The sequence below is a fragment of the Lepisosteus platostomus genome, chromosome 24 (assembly GCF_059453375.1).
Source record: "Lepisosteus platostomus isolate fLepPlt1 chromosome 24, fLepPlt1.hap1, whole genome shotgun sequence".
Lineage (NCBI taxonomy): Eukaryota > Metazoa > Chordata > Actinopteri > Semionotiformes > Lepisosteidae > Lepisosteus > Lepisosteus platostomus.
This window is the reverse complement of record NC_142634.1, coordinates 5,052,905-5,072,845: the sequence shown is the minus strand read 5'-3', so window position 1 is coordinate 5,072,845 and position 19,941 is coordinate 5,052,905. Positions and strand designations below refer to the sequence as shown.

Sequence of the window (19,941 nt, the reverse complement as noted above, 5' to 3'; positions counted from 1 at the left end):
CGTTCTTTGTTTTCAGTTTTATTTCCTGTTTTTGCCCAAGGGAGCCAAGGGGTACTGTCAGGAACCGCGCGCAAGCATGCAAGCTCTCCCGCATTTCCACGAATTCCAGTCTCTCTGAACACCCACGCATCAATTAACACCTAAACCCTCACTCTCCTCTTCTATCCTCGCTCACTATTGAGGTCTCCTCCCTGAGCTCTGAAACTGGTTACTAGTCTCTCCTATCGTCTACTATTACTTTTTGGCTACCGACTCCACGCTATCCTTGTTGGGGCGGAGCGGTGGCTCTGACCGGAAGGTTGCCGGTTCAAATCCTACTCCGTTGGACCCCTGAGCAAGGCCCTTAACCCCAGCATCTGCTCCAGGGGCGCCGTATAAATGGCTGACCCTGCGCTCTGACCCCCAGCTTCTCTCCCTGTCTGTGTGTCTCATGGAGAGCAAGCTGGGGTCTGTGAAAAGACACATTCCTAATGCAAGAAATTGTATAGGGCTAATAAAGTGATCTGATCTTATCTTTTGACCACGACTTTGCCTCTCGTTTTTGGTTCTTCATTGATTCGGAATCCTACTGGGTTTGACTCCTCGCTTTAGTTTAAGACCACGCCTTCGTCTTTCATTTGGTACCACACTGTTTTAGAACTCAATCTAGCTCCTGACTTGACTCCACCGGAGTTAGCCACACACAGGGTCCTGCCTCCTGCTGTCTCCTGCCCTGTGACAGGGCACAGTCATATCACTCTGCCGCACGCTGGACCTGCTGCCACCCACCAACTCCTCACGCTGCAGCACGGATGCATTTGCACGCGAAGATAAATTGGACTGCCCTTAAAGGCCGCCAGGAACCAGGGAAATAAAATAGAAAAGAGGTCGATCTGTGGAAAAGGTTAGGGTTTTTTTTGGGGGGGAGAGGGTATTCGGAAACTAGGCTTTTCCTTGAAAGTCAAGCCAGCCCTACTCCATCGCATCAGCAGTTGACAAACACGCACCCCTCGTGGATTCTGGCCAGCTCTGCGTACGACACCCCCCATGACAGCTGATTCAGGAGCTTCCAGCTCGCTCGCTGACGGCCCGCGTTCCCCACGCTGAACCAATTACCTCCGTTTGTTGTGCTTTATTATTCATCACAGAAACGCAAATGGGTAAAAATGTAAATCACTGTGTAACATGCTCAGTCGACGCAATGCCCAAATGCTTTCAGGTCTTAAGGGAAACCTAAAATCATATGCAAATCATCATAATTAAGTCCCCTCATTTGGCAGAACAAGATAAAAATTAATATTTGTATATAGCATAATGAATTATCCTCATCTTCATGCGGGCGATGTGGTCATGCGGTCCCCTGGGTAATTTAGTTGTAAATTGGATGTTTGTTTGAAATTGCCTGCCTGGGAGGGCTGGTATATGAGAAATGTGTTACTATTTGATGGTGTTTGGAAAACAGAAGTAAAGATCAGCCAGGGGGAGAGGTGTGTCGACTGAGGTCGGAGGAGAAGCAGACAGCAGGGGGTCCCTCTTCGGGGAAAGGCAGGGGAAATGGCTCGGTGGTCTTCCTTTTCTGAGGGCAGTGTCGGGTTTCCCATTAGTCCCTGCAGGCACAGTGCCGAGGGCCTACGAGCGTTTTAGGGCCTACGAAGGAGGGAAACACTAGTGACTGACGAAAAACGAGCTGAAATGACAGGTTTGCGATCGACTCTAGGAGCTGCAAATCAATAATCATTCGCCGTCTAGTGGCTGTTCTAGAAACTAGAAGTATCTGAGTGATGGTCGCTCGACTCGCTCCTTCAGTCACGTGGTTTAGCATTAGAACAGTTTAAAGGCCATCATGTCAATTGATGTCATTCAATTGGCACTCACCTCTCTGAGTGAAAGTGCAGAGGGCCTACAAACACCAAACCCCAGCCTTGTCTGAAGGCAGAACATCCCAGCTGTTCCGTTTGCTCTTCGGAAAATGCTGCTGGCCTGTGTATAGCGCCTTTCATCCCACACGATCCCCAAAGTGCTCTGCATCTAGAACAGCACCCACCGCTGCCGTGCAGCAGGATATGAAACATTTAGGATATGTGTGGATAAGATACATCCTCTCACTCAGTCCTCTTCCCTTTTCATTTTTTATCCCAAAGAGCACAGGAAACGCAATCAGTCAAGCCTTGACTTGGTCCAGCTGTTGATTGACAATAGTGTATATTTAAAGGGGAGCTATTTTCATATTTCGGGGTTAGATGAGTGCATTTCAAACCACAATAACAGTTAAATGCACACAGTAACTTATAAAACTTCCAATTTTCATCACAAAACAGACTAAATTTACAGATATGCACAGTGCTATGTTCTGCACTGGTTAGGTGAAGAGGCCCTGTTACACTGTAAACAAGCAGGCTGGGGAACACAGCTCCTTTAATCCCATAAAAATATTGCTCTTGATTTCAAGACGGTTTTGCCAGCAAACACTACTTCTTTGTTAACTGCATGCAGATCACATCGGAACTTTTTTGCAGTGAAATATCCGCTGCACAACCTGTACATATTTGCTCATACGTCACAGTACATCAGTCATTACAGTGACTAGTGAGCAGGAAGGGCCGCTTCACATCACAATTCTCGTGAACTCTCGCTCTCGCCCGTGGCAAGATCAGGGCTTTGCAACCTGGCGACTTGCAGTACTTTCACGGAGTTTGTGATTTTGTGCTCAATTCAAAAATCGTGTTTTTGTTTTCTATACCGGCAATGGATTTATTCTGTTACCGAGACTTAATAACAGGTGTGAGAAATTGGGCCTGCAGTTCCCCTTTCATAAGTGAACTCAAAGGACGTTCCTGGTTTCCTATACTCATGTGCTGCTCGTCGCTGAGAGAAATTGCTGGTGGCAAGCAGTGGTCAGGCTGTGAGTTGTCACACGTGGTGTTGTGCTCAGTGAGCGAGAGGGCTGCCCGTATAGAGAGGCCTTACGACTCTTTCCCTGTCCAGAGTCCTGAAACAGGGCTCTTTAAAGAGGATATTTAACTGAGCTTTTGCTGAAGCCAGTAAATATCTTCAAAAGACCTGTCTTTCAAATTGTCGAATAGGTTGCCCATTCTTATCTCATCATTGTAGGAAGATATCATATTTAAATGTGTTCTGTATTATCACTTCCTCATGATGGAGTCTGCTAGCAGAATCTGTATGTTACTCTGTACCCATATAGTGGTAGGAGCTGTGAACTCGTGCTGAATTCACATGCTAAACTCTAACTTTCAGGCTGGCTCGAGCACAAATGCTTCTCCCTCTCTACACTAAACTCCCATCTTCTGTACCAAACTCCCTGATAAGGAAGGAATGTTTTAATTGCTCTCTGAGTCCTTGAGTTTCTTGAGAAAGTACCTCAAAGAGGGGGGTGGGGGAGTGTGATGGTGTAGAGAAAAGTGTATATAAACTATGCAGAGCCATACCCCTTTGAACTACTATAACAATAGTCCTTATTGCGGTTCAATTTGCTAACTGAATTCCTACGATCAAGTAAAAGACTGCAATTCATTCTTTTTTTACACCACCTAACAACAACAATGATATAAAAATGTCCACTGCTTGCGCTGGTACTAAAAATAACTACTGCATCTGCAGTGACCGTTTGAAATCTCAGCGGTTTAATGTACGGAGCTCAGATTTGGCAGAACAGAGAACTTTTGCTTCACATTTGGCTTGCTACCAATTATACTGAAAAGGTCAAACTATTTCGTATTCCTGGAAGGAGGATGGAGTGAGGTGCAGGAATAATTCAATCTTTATTTTTTGACTCCTTCTCAGCGACATCCACAGGGATCTGAGACATCCATTACAGGAGTTGTATGGACAGGGCCTTTTTCTGCAGTAGAATCTATGAAAATTAATCCTGGGTGATTATTAATGAAGCCTTCCTAAAACCGAGTTTTTTTTTTCTTTCACAGCAAAGCTGGCTCCAGAATGTCGCAATATTATAATGGACTTTGTGCTTTGGCCACTTAACACCAAAATTCGCCTTTTAAAAACAGTGAAGGAGCTTTCTCGTGTTTCACTGCGGGAAAACAACTCTGCAAAATTCTAATTGAAAGCTACGAACCATTATTTCCTCTCTCAATCGGACCTGAGAACTGCTTTGCTGGAACAATTAGCGAGAAGGACAAATAGCGAAAAATAATGAGAGACGGGAGTTGATATCTGAATTGAGATTTCGTACCTAAGCTTATTAGCGCTAATATGTTTCCGTAGTATTGATCTTGCAGGGGTTGAAACAAACGTAAACTCTTCTGTTGGCCACTATTAACTAATTACTAATCTGTTATTGAAGTTTAATTGTTTAATTTGCCGACTGAAGGTGAATTGGATTCAAGAGATTCAGAGCACAGACATTGCTGATATACAGTATGTATATATAGCAGATTTTCCTCGTGAGCCCGTGATTAATTTATCTCGAGTGTATCTTGAGAACGAGACGGCCGGTATAAAACACAACAGTCGAGTCCTGATCCTTCCAGGAGATTTAAAGGAGAGCAGGATCGACCTTCTGCATTTCAATTATGACATGGAATCACCCTTTCAGATTTGTTTTAAACCACCTTTTTTTAAAATTTCAAACAAGCAGGCAAACAAAAGTGTGTGAAAGTGAACAACACACAAAGAGTCAGCCAACTCTTTGTGTCGGAAACCCAACACCGAGCGCTGCCTCAGAGCTGGCGGGGCTAGGCACCATGGGAGACGGGGAGAGATTAGCCACAAGCCTGGCTGCTCAGGTTTGAGCAAATAAAGGAGGCAGAGACAGCTGGCGACTGCAGATTCCCTGCGCTCCGGGGAGGAGGACAGACGCAGCATGGAGCGCAGAAAACGAAAGATCGTCTCTTAATAATTCAAAGGAGCTGGGTTCCCCCACCGGATCGTGGCCCTGTAACCAAATGTTTTATTAATTTGCAGCTTTCCGCCTTTCCCCGTTGTGCGTGTATGCGTTTGTTCTGAGTTTTGAAAAACTCATATGAGGGGGAAAAAAAACTGAAAACAGAACGCAACCTTTCCACCCTCATAAAGCCCGTGACGAAACGCAAGCGCTCGAAACGGAGGGCCGTTTTCATCGCCGTGTTAAATCCTCACCCTGCAGAAAAGCTTCTCGGTGCGCGGATGCTTGGAAACACAACGGGAAGGGTAAGAAATGCACATAGGAAAATCACACGAGCCCCCCAGAAAATCTGGTTTCCCCCCACACGTGTCTAAAAGTTGGGCTGAACACGCGTTGATCACAACAATCCTCGCGCAGTATCGCAGTTCATCAAGAACAAAACCATTCGAAATTGATTTCCCTTTGTGGAAAAATACTTAAGGTGACAAATCTCTCAATGCTGGCCAATTGAAGATTAGAAACGGGGAGGGGAATCAATTTTACAGCCTGCTCGGTTTTGTGTGCTACATTTTCTCCAAACTGAAGGAGCCCTCTCTAATTTACTCTACAGGGTGCGTTTGCACGGCTGCTCTTCACTTGTTTTTAACTGGGTTTTGATGATGTTTCTGAGAGGGCACTGCCAAACTCCGTGTGCGCACAGCTACCCGGAGAGGACTTTTCAATCGAGGGCCGCTTTGATAATTTATACTACAAAGGGCTATTATTTCATCTGAAGGGCCCTGTAACCAGACTGCATTGGACATGAGCAATATGGAAATCTTTAACACTCCTATTGGAAATGGAAGAGTTATGGTCCTTTGCAGCGAAATGTTGTTTGCATGTAAAACACTCCGAAAAGAGGTAGTGATTAGAAAGGCTCGGGTCAAGGCCAAATTGACATCAAATGGCTTAAATTAGCCCCACTAGTCTCAGTTGATTTATACTCGACAGTAAATTGAATCTGCCGAGCAGAAACCCTTAACAATGGCTTCAGAGTCTAATTGATCTCTAGTTTTGTGGCATCATTAAATCTATGTGCACAACAATGGAGAATCTGGTAATTATTAGAACAAAGCTGAGAGAGAAGAATGCAAAGAGAAGTGGGCTGAAGTAATTCTCCTTCTGTGCCCTGTAAACAATTGTCTTAAACAGCTGTCGCTTGTGCACACAGTGGAGCGTCTATTTTGAGCCGTTTTCTTACTCGGAAAGGGGCATAGTAAATGCCTAATTGAAATTCCCTGCCTCCCCTAACAGCTAAAAAAATCTGGTTTACTTTTTGAATTCCATGGAATCGCTGAACCCTTGAGCTTCCCAGTCTGGCAGCTCAGGCAGGAGCTTCCTCAATTGGTGGCGATTGTCCGAAGTCCCACAGGTCCTCACCCGGTGACTTCGCTCGATCAGCTGTTGGCTCCATCCATCAGAATTCCTCGTTTCCAGGTCTTCATCCACTTCCTGGGGAACATTGAGAGGAGGCTGGATCCTCATCTGCTGAAGACCTGGACCCCCCTGTCACCCTTGATCATCAGACGGAGGTTTAGTGCTGGATTCTCTGCTCCTGGAGGGCCTGGTGTCTTCTGGATTTTTGTCAGCTAAGCTATCCTTCTTAGTTGATTCCACACACAGTATATAAGACTTTCTTCATGCTTACTCGAAACATTCACTTAGCTAAAGGCGGTGATCTAGAAGAACGTTTCAGATCCTGTTTAGAGGTATTGCAATGGCACAGTTTAATTAGGTCCACTAAGTAGGTGGGAGCTCGGGTCGGAAATGGGGCTGAAGCCAGTAAGCTCCCAGGGTGATTGAGACTTCCGGTTTAGGATATGTGTGGAACTCGGACCTGAGATCAAATATTAGGAAGTTGTTTTTTTTTTCAAAAAAGGTTTCCATCCATCGGTGGATGTTTCGGATAGTGCTCATAATCAAGACCTAAGCTTTCTCTGTGGCACTTCAGAAAGCGATCCCCTGACCTCTGACCCCTCCGTTGACCCTGAGCACCCGTTCCAGTACTGACGGGGAACCGATGCTAAAACCTCCTGGGCGGCAGAGAGCCGCTCGAGGAGTGTTAATAGAATCAGTGTTTACCCGTCGCAGGGAGTGTGTGCTACGGTGGCAGGGCTGGTGTCAAACAGGCAGCAGGAACCAGCCTGGAAGCACAATCATTCCAGACATCTCCGCAAACAGAGACGAGCTTGCAGGAGACTAATACCCGACTAGCAGCACACAGCCTGACCCCCAGCCCGCCGCGGTGTTCGATGTGAGATTTGTGAGGCGGTGTGAGCCGCCCCCACTGTGGCGAATCTGTCCATCAAAGAGCCGGCTGGTGACCGCACACAGAGAGGCAGGGGAGGGCCAGCCGAAGGAGCCCGAGCCTGGCTTTCAGAGACTGCCTGGCAGGTGGCTGAAAAAGGAAAGCCCTGCTTATTCTTACGCGTGACGGAGGAGTCTTTCCTCTCATGACAGGCCTGCCACCCACCCGTTTAGATCTTTGATCTGCCACCTTCGAATACGGCTCCGAATTTGTTCCTCGCTGTTAGAAATGTGGCAGAAACAAGAGCGCCGGCCCGTCTAAGTGTCTGCAGATTCCACCTGACCTGACCCAAGGGGAGAGACTGACACCTGAAATATATTTCTAACAGGAGGGTGAACCAGCTGTTTCGGGTTTGTCTTGCTCACGATGCTGTGTAAATACAGTACGCAGCCATGGGTGGCATTGACCGGGAGGGGAATATAAATACAGTTACACAGCTAGCTGGTTGTCATCTTTTTTTTTTGGTGCACGATTATTCAATTCATTTCATTTTTATATAGCGCCTTTCACAACAAGGTTGCCCCAGGGCCCTTAACAAAGCAAGTGACCATACATGTTGTGAACACAGCACAGAAAAGACCAGAAGACAACGGAGGAGAGGAACCAAAAACTCCTCTGTAAGGGGAAATAAAAACCTCTAGGGGTCCAAGGTCAACTGGCTGCCCAACCCCTTTGAGCATGCTACCATTATAATTTAAATAAAAGGAAATAAATGAATGAGGGTATTAATCCATCCATCCATCATGTCTTCTGTATGTCAGTACTCCATGCAGATCTCTGTAGACCAGCAAAATCCTCCTAAATGATAGCTATATCCACAATGTCCCTCTTGGAGCTGAAGATTCCATAAAAACAGCTCGGATTTTATCTGCATTGTTTTTTTTTTGCATCACAGGACTCTATTAGAACCAAATGAGGCGCCGAGCAGAAGCACAGAACAATCCACTGCAGGCCTAAGGAATGATGCAGAGGGCACCTGCTGATCTCCTCTGTGATATTTTCAGGATCCTTCCAAACCAAAGTCCCTCTGGGAACCTCGAAGGCTCCAGGAGCACAGCAGGCCTCAGCTGGCTTGGCTATGGAACCTGGAGAACAATTCCCCTCCAGTTCTCCGAGGGCTGGGAATGGCGCTGTTTGGCTCCGGGGGTTGAGAAGTTCGGAAGAGCCGGATTTGAACCCCATCAGGGGCACAGCTGCACATACTAACTTCACTCAACCTCAAGCCCGGTGCTAACAACCCTTCTAACCCAGCCCTAACGCAGGAGTCTGCAAGAGGCCCCAGGTTCTGTGAAGCCCTTCACCACCTGCGTGACCTCATTCTTGGCTGAACTGCACCAGAGCAAGGCCTTTTCCCAGCGGTCTCAGGTGCGAGAGCTGGAGACAGACCTGCTGGATTGCTGCCCTCGGGGGCTGGCGATCTGTACCCCGGCCAGAGCCGCAGCCCGAAGCCCCGACTGTTAAACTCGCCTGGAGTGCACGGCCTGCAGAATCAGCGGGTACAGTACCTGGATAAACCAGGGGCTTTGAACTGGACAGGCCTGCTGCTTTCCTCCGCAGAGCTGGCCATCCGGTGGAGAACAGTCCCAAGGCTGACGCACAGCCGGCGGACGCAACAAGAATTAATGCACCTCAATAATACTGGCAATCTTTATTTCATATAGCGCCTTTCATGATGCGTCACGGCTGGGCGCTGTGCAATTAACCAGTGCCAACAGGCAGGCATTAAGGGCTTTGAGTCGGGAAGCTCACCACTTGGATCGCCTTCTAAATAGTGAACCAGGGGTACTTTCTATCCAGAGCAACAGGTAAGGGTCTCTTCCCTGCTGAAAAGAAAAGAGACACAACATTTCAGCTGTGGAGCCTTTTTGTAGGAGTCACCTGAAGAAGGCTCCACAGCCGAAACGTGTCTCTTTTCTCTTTGCAGCAGGGAATAAACCTTTACCTCTTCCTTTGCAGCCTAAGCATACTGCTGCAGCTCCCTACTTGCACTTTTTAATCCAGTTCTGTAGCAGGGAGCCGTGGGGATTTCAGACAGTGCTACCAGTCGAACCTAAGCTGCAGGCTTCGTCAGTGTCAGTGTCAGTGTCAGCTCCTCTTCTCTGCGCCGTCTTCGGTTTGCTTGACTCGGAGGCCGCACTCCTGTCTGGGAAACTGAAACTGACTGTCTTTAGGAGCACTTGTTTTTCCAGTCACTAACAGGAGTTGAAACCGCTTAAGATAATTAAAACCTTGTGAGGTCATATATTCGGTTGCTACGTAAGAACCTGGTGTGGATTTTGTCTGCTGTATGACTTTGATTTACTTGAACGCGGGCTACGATAATCACCCGTTTCAAGCGCTTCGTAGCTCTAAATAGGGGTGTCGGGCCTGTTCTTGCAATTACCACAAGGGGTCGCTGTGGCTCCTCCGTGCAAGTGCAGGACCCATCAACTCGCAGCTGCACCCGACCAGCAAATGTGAAGTTGTTCCACTTATCGGTCTAAATTCCAGAGAGATTTAAGATTGAATGGTTTACAATTTAATATGCCCACAAGTGCTTTCTCGGGTTTTTATGTGGTTAGAGAATAATAAAAACGACATGTCCAATATATTCTAAATAAAAGGAGAAAAAGAAGTCCCATTGTTCTTTCTGAAAGCCTCTGTTTCATAAATAGCTAAACACTGGGACTTGCAGACTCAGAAACTGGGTTCCTTTTCGTGTTTTTTTTCAGATAAAATTAAGAATATGTGGTGTTCAGCACCTGGAGGCGTCTGAAAAGCTCTGACAAATAAAGATGTGTGGTTCTATTCGTATGGGCACCGAGAAGGACACGGCATCACGGTACACACATATGAAACTATACAGGAATAAAGTTGTTCTTATCGCCCAGAGATAAAACAAAATAAGCGTCCAGGGTGGGTTTGCCGTCCTGACAAATGCCAGCGACGTTCTTTCTGAAGGTCGAGACGTTTTTTATTAAACCTGCTCGATCAGACCGCCTCGCAAGTGTCACTCGGGACTTCGCTAGTGACATTAAGGATACAAACCCTTACTGCACCGCCCTGGTGGAGATCTCGCCAAGACGAAAAACAAGAGGGTACACCTTACAGAGTTTTTATTTTAATTTTGAAATGGCAATCCCAGTCTCATCACACCGCCGACTAGAAGGTAGCTACGGTCGTCCGGTTAGCATCTCGCTTACGGAGCCCGTTCAGGTTCGCAGGAGATCCAAACGGAGCCGTGTGCGACCTCTGCCCGAGCGATGCGCCGCCACGGCTCTCCCTTTTCACGGGGGGGAGATGGCAGAAGACCGGGCGGCCCGGCAGAGCTCCGCATCGACTGCGCACAGCGCCGGACCCCACCTGCTAATTCTCCTCCTCGGCTTGTGCTTTCTTGCTCGCCGGCCGGGCGTTTTCTATAGGCACCCCTCCCTCCTCAGATGTTGGTTGGACACTTCCGTATCAACTCCGCCTCAGGGACATCGTCATTGGGGCTTCTGTGCTGTCAATTTCAGTCCGTCTCCCAACCAATAAATAACCCCCCCCCCTCCTCCTCAAAAACACACACACACACACGTCCCGTCCCCCCCCTCCTCCGGATCGGAAAAGTCCATGCCTAAGTTTCAGCTTAGATCTGACAGATAAAACGAGGGACAGGAGTCCGGAGAAAGCAGCCGTCATGCGATTTTGGGGGGGTGGGGGATTCTCGCCTTGTGCAAGGAAATCAGAGTCACCTTGTGTCGTCGCCCCAGGGGAGGGGGCTGAACGGCTGGCGCAGACGGGACGGATGGAGTGATCTGGTTAGGTGTTCGGCGGAAACGAAAACAGACCCCCCGCACTCCCTCTTTAAACTTTCCTGGAAGGAGCGGAGTCGGGGTGATTTGCCAGTCGGAGCTCGGAGCCTCTCCGCACGGAAATGCTTCGGCGCTGTCGACTCTTCCGCCGATTTGGGAATACAACGCGGAATGCTGGACTTTAAAAAATCAAAACAAAACGGGGGATTTTCCGACGACCCTCCGAGCCAAATTGATCGCGCCGTAGCACAGATAAAGGAGAGAGCGTTCGGCGCAGAATTCCGTTTCCCCAGTTGGATTATGGCTCTCGAATCGCGTTTTCCCCAGTAGCTGAAATCCGCCCGCTCTTCGCTGCTCGAATCTAACCCTTCCCAGGCTTGAGATGAAAAGGTTACGGGTTGAAAAAGGGAGTATGCTGCAGACTTGCCCCGTGTTGAAAATGATTTTCTTGACTTCGTTTTGGAGAGGTAAGAGAGCGATCGCCACCGGATCACTCGATAAGAACTTGTTGCTGCAAACTTGGCTAATCTCTTAATAAACTTGCCTTAAAAATAGCGCTCCCCGCCATTCATATAAAATAAATGCCTTTAATACGCCGTTTTACTTTGCCTCTATCGCCCGTATTTCTTGATAGCCTTTTCCCACAGAAAAGCGGTTCTGTCATTGTTTTGTCTATTCAAACATGCTCATCCGCGCTTTGTTGTGCGTGTAACATTGGGGCTGGTATTTGACTGTAGCTTTTATATCCTTCAAGGTTCAGATATACACTTTTTATCTATAAGCGGATGAGCGAATGTTCTGGGTAGAATGAGCCGCAGGATGTAACATTCAGTTACAACGTGACTCCCACTTCACAACTATTCAGAGGGAAACGGCACGTTCAGGTTAATTCAAGGCTTAAAAGGGTTTTATATTGTTATTTCAGGCAAACCTACAGGTGCAAAAGCCGCGACAGAGAGGGGGCGTAGATTTAACATTTTATAAATGCCCCGAACCATCACAACATCAAGCACCAGCCCAAGAAGATAATTTTCATGAAGTATTTGTTTGGCACGGTATTCGTTTAGAAAACTTGTTGATGTACAGCGTGCTGGGAAACCAGTCCATTTAGATTCTGGACAAGGAGAAACATATTTTCAAAGGGACGGATACGGTTAACGCAAATAAAGTTACATAGGAAAGGAATCGGTCTATCCTTAAGATAGTGAAACGCGAAGCACTTTGAGCTGCCTCGCGTGTAACGCAGAGCAGAAAGGAAATAGTGAATTTTTGATGAAATTGTCCTGTTCTCATATAGGTTCCTGAGCGCAGGCTACAAAAATTGTTTTGCTCAGAAAATGGGTAACCTTTGAGTTCTGAGAGCTGCCTCCAAATCGGAGTTCTAGCATGGATAATTGGGTCTGTATCGGGAGCGCTTGGAGAGCTGGGCTTCCCCGAATCTTATTTGGAAAGTGTGCGGTTTTGAGAACGACAGAAATGAACCCGCAAAGAGCGACATTCCGCTCGTCATCTCCGCTCATCAGCTTCAGAGCGAAAAATCCAAGGCGATCAGGAATTTCCTTATACAACACATTACTGGAATCTTCTAGTGTGGCTTTTATCAAGTGGGGTTAATCACTCCTTAATTCGCGAAAGGTGCGTGTTGTAGATCGGATCGTTGTTCTGCATCTAAACCCTGCGCCGCAAGTTTTCTTTATTAATACTGGCGCCCGTGGTGAAGTTCTCCGCGCCGATCATCGAGGTGAAAATTCTCAGTGCGCCAGCAACTAGCCAGGCAGAATGCTGCGCCAGGTGCAGTTCTGCCGAACAGAATGAGACAGCGTGATTCGAAAACGCGGCTTCAAAAGGCATGTAACCGGAGGCCTTGGAGCTGCCTGGTATCTGCCATCAGTGTGCTACTGGGATCGGTGTTTGATTCAGAAGCGGTTTTGCCAGCACAGCCCTGTTTGTCTTTCTATGCGTGTAAAAATTAATTTGATAGCGTGAAGCAACAAGAGGGGATAAAGACGAGCACTAAATCTATTTTTTTTTGAGGCGGACATGCCCGGCCCTGAGAGTGCTGGGGTGAACAGCTAAACGCTCTAACTGGGAAACAGTCAGCTCCTCTTTACAAAGGCAAATGCTGGTCCAGAGGCCGAGGACACCTGTTACTAACGCGGGACGCAAGTAACTGGGACGTGTTGATCGTTAATGCTAGTTTAAACACTTGCGCTTTATTGCCTATTAATCTCAAGCGGGCGCGATTAGACCAAATAAAGGCGGTAGTTGGACGTTTTTATATGGTTTGAACGTTTTTATACCTGCTTTGAAGCAGGTCCTTTCTGCACCTGCTTCAAAGAATTAATTTAAAGCAGGCGAATTAAAACGTAATTACAGCTAGTGTCTGAACGTGAACTGTGCTTGCTGCTCTTTTTCCTTTGACGAGCTGAAGGCGTCTGAATTGCCTGTCATCCCTGTGCACAGCGATTGCATTAACTGCTGTTGGTTTTTCCTCGGGGTGCAGACCATGCAATATTCCCTTTAAGTTACTTAGAGCGTTAAGGCCACACAAGTCATTCACAGTGACCATTTTGTGACGCAGAGCAAAACGCGAAAGCTGTCGTCTTGATCGGGAGTTCGGACGAGCCCGTGATTCCGCCGGGCACAGCGAGTCAGGAGCTCTGACCGCTGAGTGGAGACGACACGGAGGGACTGCGAAAGAGCAGTCTGGTGGTCAGTAGTATGATGAAGCAGGGAAGGGCCAGAGGGAGAATCCTGTTTCTTCACCGCAATCGGTTTATTTTTAACGCCCGTTCACTGAGGGTGTCCCGCCTAGGTTAGTCACGGCCTCCGCGGTTATTCTTGAAACGGTTGTACTTGTGTTATCATGTTGCAGAGGGCTTTGTAATTCTCAGGAGCTAAAAATCCACTATGAACAAAATCAAAGTTTCTATCGAACCGTGTACAAGAAATCAGGGCGGGTAAAATGTGCACTCGTTCAGCGTCAGCGTTTGTAATATAGGCTTAAATAATTAATGCGCGTCAAAAGTTTTTTTTTTTCTTCCCTTGTGGCTGTTTCCGTCTGGGATGTAACAAACTTCTACCCCTGCGGGGACCGTGTTTCTGTGTTTATAGAAAACCTGTACGGCCCATCTGTGAAACGTGAAAGATTTAATATATATATGGTCCTCGTTAATGTATTAACACGGGGAACGCAAGAGATACTCAAGTAGAAAACGGACTTTTAATGCTCCTAATCTCCAGATCAGAGAAATAAACACGATGTTCCCTAACCCTCTCTGCCTGGGTGTGTTGCAGAAGCAGAAGGGTTTCTGCTTCGTGTTGCGGTTTAAGCGCTTCAAGATCATTTAAGATTTCTCCCTTTCCCTTTAGAAGTGCTCAGGCGAGTTGAGGGGGCTCTATGCGCCAGAATGCTTTTCGTCCTTGTACAAAGCAGGAAAAAAAAAACAGTCTTCGAAGTTTCTGGAAGAAAGAAGGACTAATTAATTAATTAACCAATCGAACAGGCCCTTCACGGCTCTGTGCGCCGGGCGGCCGGCTGGGTTCGCGGTGGTCTCACCCCGCGGCCCTGCCCTCTCAGAGGTCCACATGAACCGGGCAGCTCAAATTCCTACACATCTCTTCACGCGTCGATTTATATTAGCCTTGGAAAGGTTTTCTGTCTACCGAGGCCTTGGGCGACCTGCTCGCTCCACGAGTTATCCGAAGCTTTTCCTTTATCACGCGGAGTAATTACAGAATTATAGAGGGGCGGGAAAGGTGTTCACGACTCTGGCTGTTGTGGGGGAGATTTAATACCGAAGGGAGGTCTGGGCTGAGATTTCTGCTTTTCCCAGGGTTTAACTGCGACTCGCCCTAAAGGATAGTGTTTTTTTTTAGATATGCTAAAAAGGGGGACCCTTCTTTAAAGTGGGTGTGTGCGGGGGAGCAGACGCGAGTTCTGGCTGTCCGTGTTCCAAAGGGCCGAACCGAACCGCTGTTGGACTCGGACGCCCCGGGACCACTCTGTCTTCATAGCGAGGCCAACAGTGAACCGTTAACGAACCCCCTATTTATTATTTATTCTTGAAAATCCTACCGGCGCTGTAACGTTATGCCTAACCGAGCCGCATCGAAAATCTCTTATGATACGTTATGAGGGAGCCTGGCTGTGAAATAAATAAATATCCAATATCCAATTGAACTGTGATCGCCTTGTCCTCATTTATCATTTATGAAGCTCGTTTCATTGTGAGCCGAGTTCATTTATACAACTTTGAGGGTATCGTTGTTTGCTCTGGGGAGTGTTATAGTTTTTTTTTAAATTATACCCCGACGCTGTTGGAGTCCCGCGCTTTGCTGCGTTCCGCGGTTGAAGGTTCGGCTTGACAACACGCAGCCTTGTTCTTTCATTACCTGGTGATGACTGGTAATCAATTACCCCCCTGTGCCAGCCGCCGCCACCCGTGGAAGACGTGAAAAGCAAACGGAATACCCACCCCACCTCATCTCCTGCAGTCTCACCGTACACGTTGCGTTTACATTACGAAAATAGCTGTATAATGTTCTCCATAGCTGCATATTGAATCGAATGTCTACCGCCAGCTATACAGGTTTAACACATTGTGGGAAACCAGTTTAAGAATGGGCCGAATCCTTTCACGATAGACTCAACGTTTTTGGAGGCTGGTGCCCTCCTGCACTCCCATTTAAAAAAAACAACAATGTTTAGGTGTTTATATATGTGTTTTGCAAGAGGAATGCGTATGTCGCCATGAAAGTAGGACAAATTGATGCAAAATACTTCTGTCTACGTTCAGAGAGGTGAGACTGGCTTTGTTTTTGTGGGCGACTGGATCACTGCGTCTTTTTTTTTTGTGGCCCTAAAAGGAGATGAGAGAGGAGTTAACAGGTTATTAAAACCGTAGCACTCCTCGGAGAGGGTATTAGCAGCTGTTAGAGGCTGCTTTTCTCTCGATAATGAGCCCAAAATGAAAGTAATGACCCAACTGCGCGTGAATTTATGACACAAAACGAGGCATTTTTTTCAGATTCCGTTTACATGTCTCAATTCCATTCTCCGGGCGTGTTTGCGTCGGAGAGACGCTTCGTATCGATTTGCTTGAAGCCTTTAAGAAGATTGTAACTCCTTTTTCAGGTAATCAAGTTAAGGTAACCCCAATCAGGGAGACTATACTCCTGGCCCGTCTTTTCTCCGGCTACGTGCACAAGTTAATGTGATCATTACCATCAGCCTAATTGAGATAATGATCTGGGAGAACCGATGGAGATGATTATATAGTTACTTCGCCTGACCTTTTCTCCCCCATTCTGGAAGCGAGATCCTGTTATCGACGCTGGAAAGCGCAGACGGATATTATCCGGTCGCGAGTTTCTCAAATTGTTTCCTTATTAAGTGCAAGCGAAAGAAGTACAATCGATGTTTTCTTTGAAGTTCCCTTTAAAAGAACATCTTTTTTTTTCTCCTCTCGATTTGTTTATCTTGTATTATTCGTCCACTGGAAACGCGGTGTTAAATTCCTACAGATTTTCTGATCGTTAACGGTGTTAACAGGATAAGAAAGAGGCGCTAAACGGGTGGCTATTAGTAAAGGACTTATTGTTTAATCAGGTTACCTAAACAAATTGAATGAAAAAAAGGAATAAATCATTAAATCAATGTGGCACTTTCATTCACATTTTGTGTGAAAGCAGATGTTACCAGTTTGTGACAGGCTTACCTGTCTGCCTGTTCTTCTGCGAACAGCAACGCCGGTCACTTCAGATGCATATAACCGCATGTCCGTAAGATATTTCGTTGTCCTGGTCAGATTCCCCCTGGCCTTTACCAATCATGGCCTCCTAATAATCCCCATCTCTGAACTGGCTTCATCACTCTGCTCTCCTCCCCACTGAGAGCTGGTGTGTGTGAGAGAGGGGACTGGCACATCATCCAGGTGAGCTGCACACTGGTGGGGGTGAAGCGCTTTGAGTGGAGTGTCCAGAAAAGCACTATATAAGTGTAAGCAGTATTATTCTACTTCATTAGTTGACAATTAATTATTAAAGGAGCATGCAAAATCTCACTGGGAATTTGCAGTGCTTGGTTAGCCCTTGTTTCAGTCTCCTGTACAGTTCAGAAGAACATAAGAACGTATACAAAGCATCTAGTCTTTTTGGTAGTTGGTAACTAATTGATCAGAGTGCCTCATCTTGCTGTGTCCTGAAAGTATTCAGTCCATTGGCTTTAACAGCATGGCTGGGTAGCTTGTTCCATGCTCCCACATCTCTTTGTGTAAAAAAAGTAGCGGAACAGTCCAGCACAGTTCTTCGGTGTGCTTGTCACAGGGGGCTGGCCGGGGGGTCTTTCAGATGCCAGTGTGTAGCTTTGCCCTTGTTCTGGAGAGTTTCCAGACGCTCTCCGTTCCTGCACTGACAGAAGGTGGTCTTGTCTGATTTCTCCAGCGAAATTCCAGCTCTCCCAGGCCCCGAGGAGAGAAACGGGCCACACGGCTTTGCGCCACGCCTGCTTGAGTCACACAATGAAATATTGATGTCCTGTTTGTGTGTAACACCCAGCGAATGGGAGAGATAAGGGAGAGTACAGTTGTCTGACACCAAACCGGGGGGGGGGGGCTCAATACTGTCAAGAATTCTTAGGAAACAAACACAAGAGGGTGAAAACAAAAATCCGTGTGTCAAAAAAAAAACAGCCTTCGCCAAAGTAAGTGACTCGGACAGAAACAGTCAGCACTCTCCAATGGATATAAAGGCCAGGAAGAACTTCTGGTTGCTCTAAATATGGCCAACACATTTACTGACTTGTGCAGTTTTGTAAAGCAAACATATTTGTTGTCTGGTTTTATTCCAGTGTAAGAATCTCTTCCTGAAAGTCGCTGTGTTCCCGACAGAGTGCAGTGGCTTCTTTTTAACTTCTTTTGACCCAATTAGTAGGTCCTGATGAGTAAAGTGCAAATGAACATTGTCTCAGCCCCTTCCCAGCCTTGTTGTAAAAATAAGATTCAAGATGGGATGAGTATTATGCCATATGTATGTTTTATTTCCCTTTTCCCCTTAAACAAGTTAGATTTTAAAAAATCGAAACTGGCAAAGCAGGTATTCTCTGGGGTCGGTGAAGAAAAGTTTATCCAGCAAAAATCCTATTTTAAGTGCATTTTCTAAGTAAGACTAATCTTTTGTTTATGGTCTTGCTGCAGCACTGCGTAGCTGTTTTCTTCTGACAAGTTGTTATAAATAGGAGCAGAAAGACAATATGCACATTTCGAGACCCCATTATTTTTATTAGTGGGTTTTAAGAAGTTGGTAAAAATGAAGAATGTTATTCAAACCCGTGGAAAGCTCTGTAAAATGCACGTTTTTAACTTTTTGGGTCTTGACAGTAGGCCTATTCCCCTATGTCGAGTGAAAAGACACCATTCACTGCAGCTCTGCAGGATCAATGTCATGGCTCTGGCAAGACGCGCAGGGCTATTTCAGAAATCAGACTGGACCTCCGAGACTCATTTTGTGCAAAGTAGCTGAAATTGTTACATTGCGGTTGTTATTCATTTGGGTTCAAGACAATAAATCCTTTTTATTCAGCCCCTTGTCTTCAATAATAAAACCAAATAGCGGTTTCTAGATGTCTGCCTGAACCACTGTGTTGGTGTATCGCTGACATTTATTTTAGCACCTGAGCTGTTAAAGGGACGCGTTTTACTGTCGGCTGTATTTGGTCGTTAATTTATGACGCCGCACGCAGACCTGGCGATGTAATTTGCTCGTCGCAAAAAAAAAAACATTAGAGACAAAATCCTCTGATTCTTGGACCGAAACAAGGTCAGCTTTGCGGCGTTGAACTATTAAGCACAGGGCACTTTCAAAAAGCCACCCAAGGTGATCGTTATCAAAATCCCTTGGGCTGGGTCTCCGGCTGGCTTCATGAGGTGTGCTATGAATTCTGACGTCACGTAATGGTTAACATTTCCGTGTAAGAGACTTATTTCGTCCTGTGTTTCTCCATAAGTCTCTCTCCTGCTTGGTTGGCATCAAGGAACGAACAGCTCTTGTGTGTTTAAAAGCTCTTCCGTGACTCTTTGTAATGGAAAACAGCAGGATCGCAGTAGAGACGCTTAGGAAAAAAGAGATTCCCGATAGCGTAATGTTGTTGTTCTTGTTTTTCTTAATGCGAGATGTAACTGTGCATTGGGAATGAACTCCTGTGGCTGTGTTGGCCAGGCTGGAGGAGACTGTGCAGGACTGACCCGGGAGACAGTCGGCTTGGCGCAGGCTAGAGGCGTGTGCGCTTTTGAGGGCAGGCGGGCCAAGACTCCGAAAACAGCTTGAAAACACACTTGCGGTCGTGCGACGTCGCTAAAAATAACCTGGTACAGTAAATGACATTGAGAACAAAAGTGGGCGGGCCTGAATACGGTTAGTTGGTGAGAGCAGATGTACCAAAAACATTTTGCGTGGAAAAATTGAAGGAAACGGTGCTGCTGTTTTTTTTTAATTATAATGCACGCCAGCTGGAGCAGTGGATTATTTCTGGTAAAGCGCTAATGATCAAGTTCAAGGGACCGAACTCCAGTTAAGTTCACTTAAAGCACTGGCGCACAGTGCTGTGAGCGACGATGGCATCTGTCTCCTTGTCATTGCTGATTTTCAGTTAGCAAAATCAAAACCATAGATGTGTTAAGACAAAGAAAGCTTGTGGGAAAAGTACCTTTAGCTCTTAGTTCAGTGGTTATGCTTTCTGACTGGCTCGACTCACACATCCTTAGAGAACGACGCCTCTGAATATCAAAAGCGTTTGCGCAGCACGACGTGTTTGTGCACTATTTTGAATATTCCCCAAACCTGTGTTGTTAAGGCAGGATTTGTTCTAACCTCTTAGTTTCATGCAGTTATTTACGTGCCTTATTTTTATTTATGGTGTGTAATTACCACCTTTTGTAAAGAGTAAAAGAAACCCAGCGGCGTGTTGTCAGTGAGATCAATTT

The 19,941-nt window shown here is 46.5% G+C and overlaps 1 protein-coding gene and 1 long non-coding RNA gene across 3 annotated transcripts in view; both read left to right on the top strand.

The window, feature by feature from the left end:
* The first annotated feature begins 4,140 nt into the window (after positions 1-4,140).
* LOC148641415 (uncharacterized) lies at positions 4,141-9,801 on the top strand. 2 transcript variants are annotated; one of them, XR_015929844.1, is made up of 3 exons: positions 4,141-5,145; positions 6,317-6,501; positions 8,083-9,801. It is a non-coding gene; the product is annotated as an uncharacterized LOC148641415 (long non-coding RNA). The 2 variants fall into 2 exon arrangements; XR_015929845.1 differs by lacking the exon at positions 6,317-6,501.
* A 944-nt stretch (positions 9,802-10,745) lies between these two features.
* LOC148641414 (transmembrane protein 132C) overlaps positions 10,746-19,941 on the top strand; it is a 192,704-nt gene continuing 183,508 nt past the window's right edge. The window contains exon 1 of the mRNA XM_088617766.1: positions 10,746-11,427. Coding sequence (XP_088473892.1) covers positions 11,343-11,427 — 85 coding nt within the window. The 5' untranslated portion in view covers positions 10,746-11,342. The remainder of the gene's footprint in view (positions 11,428-19,941) is intronic.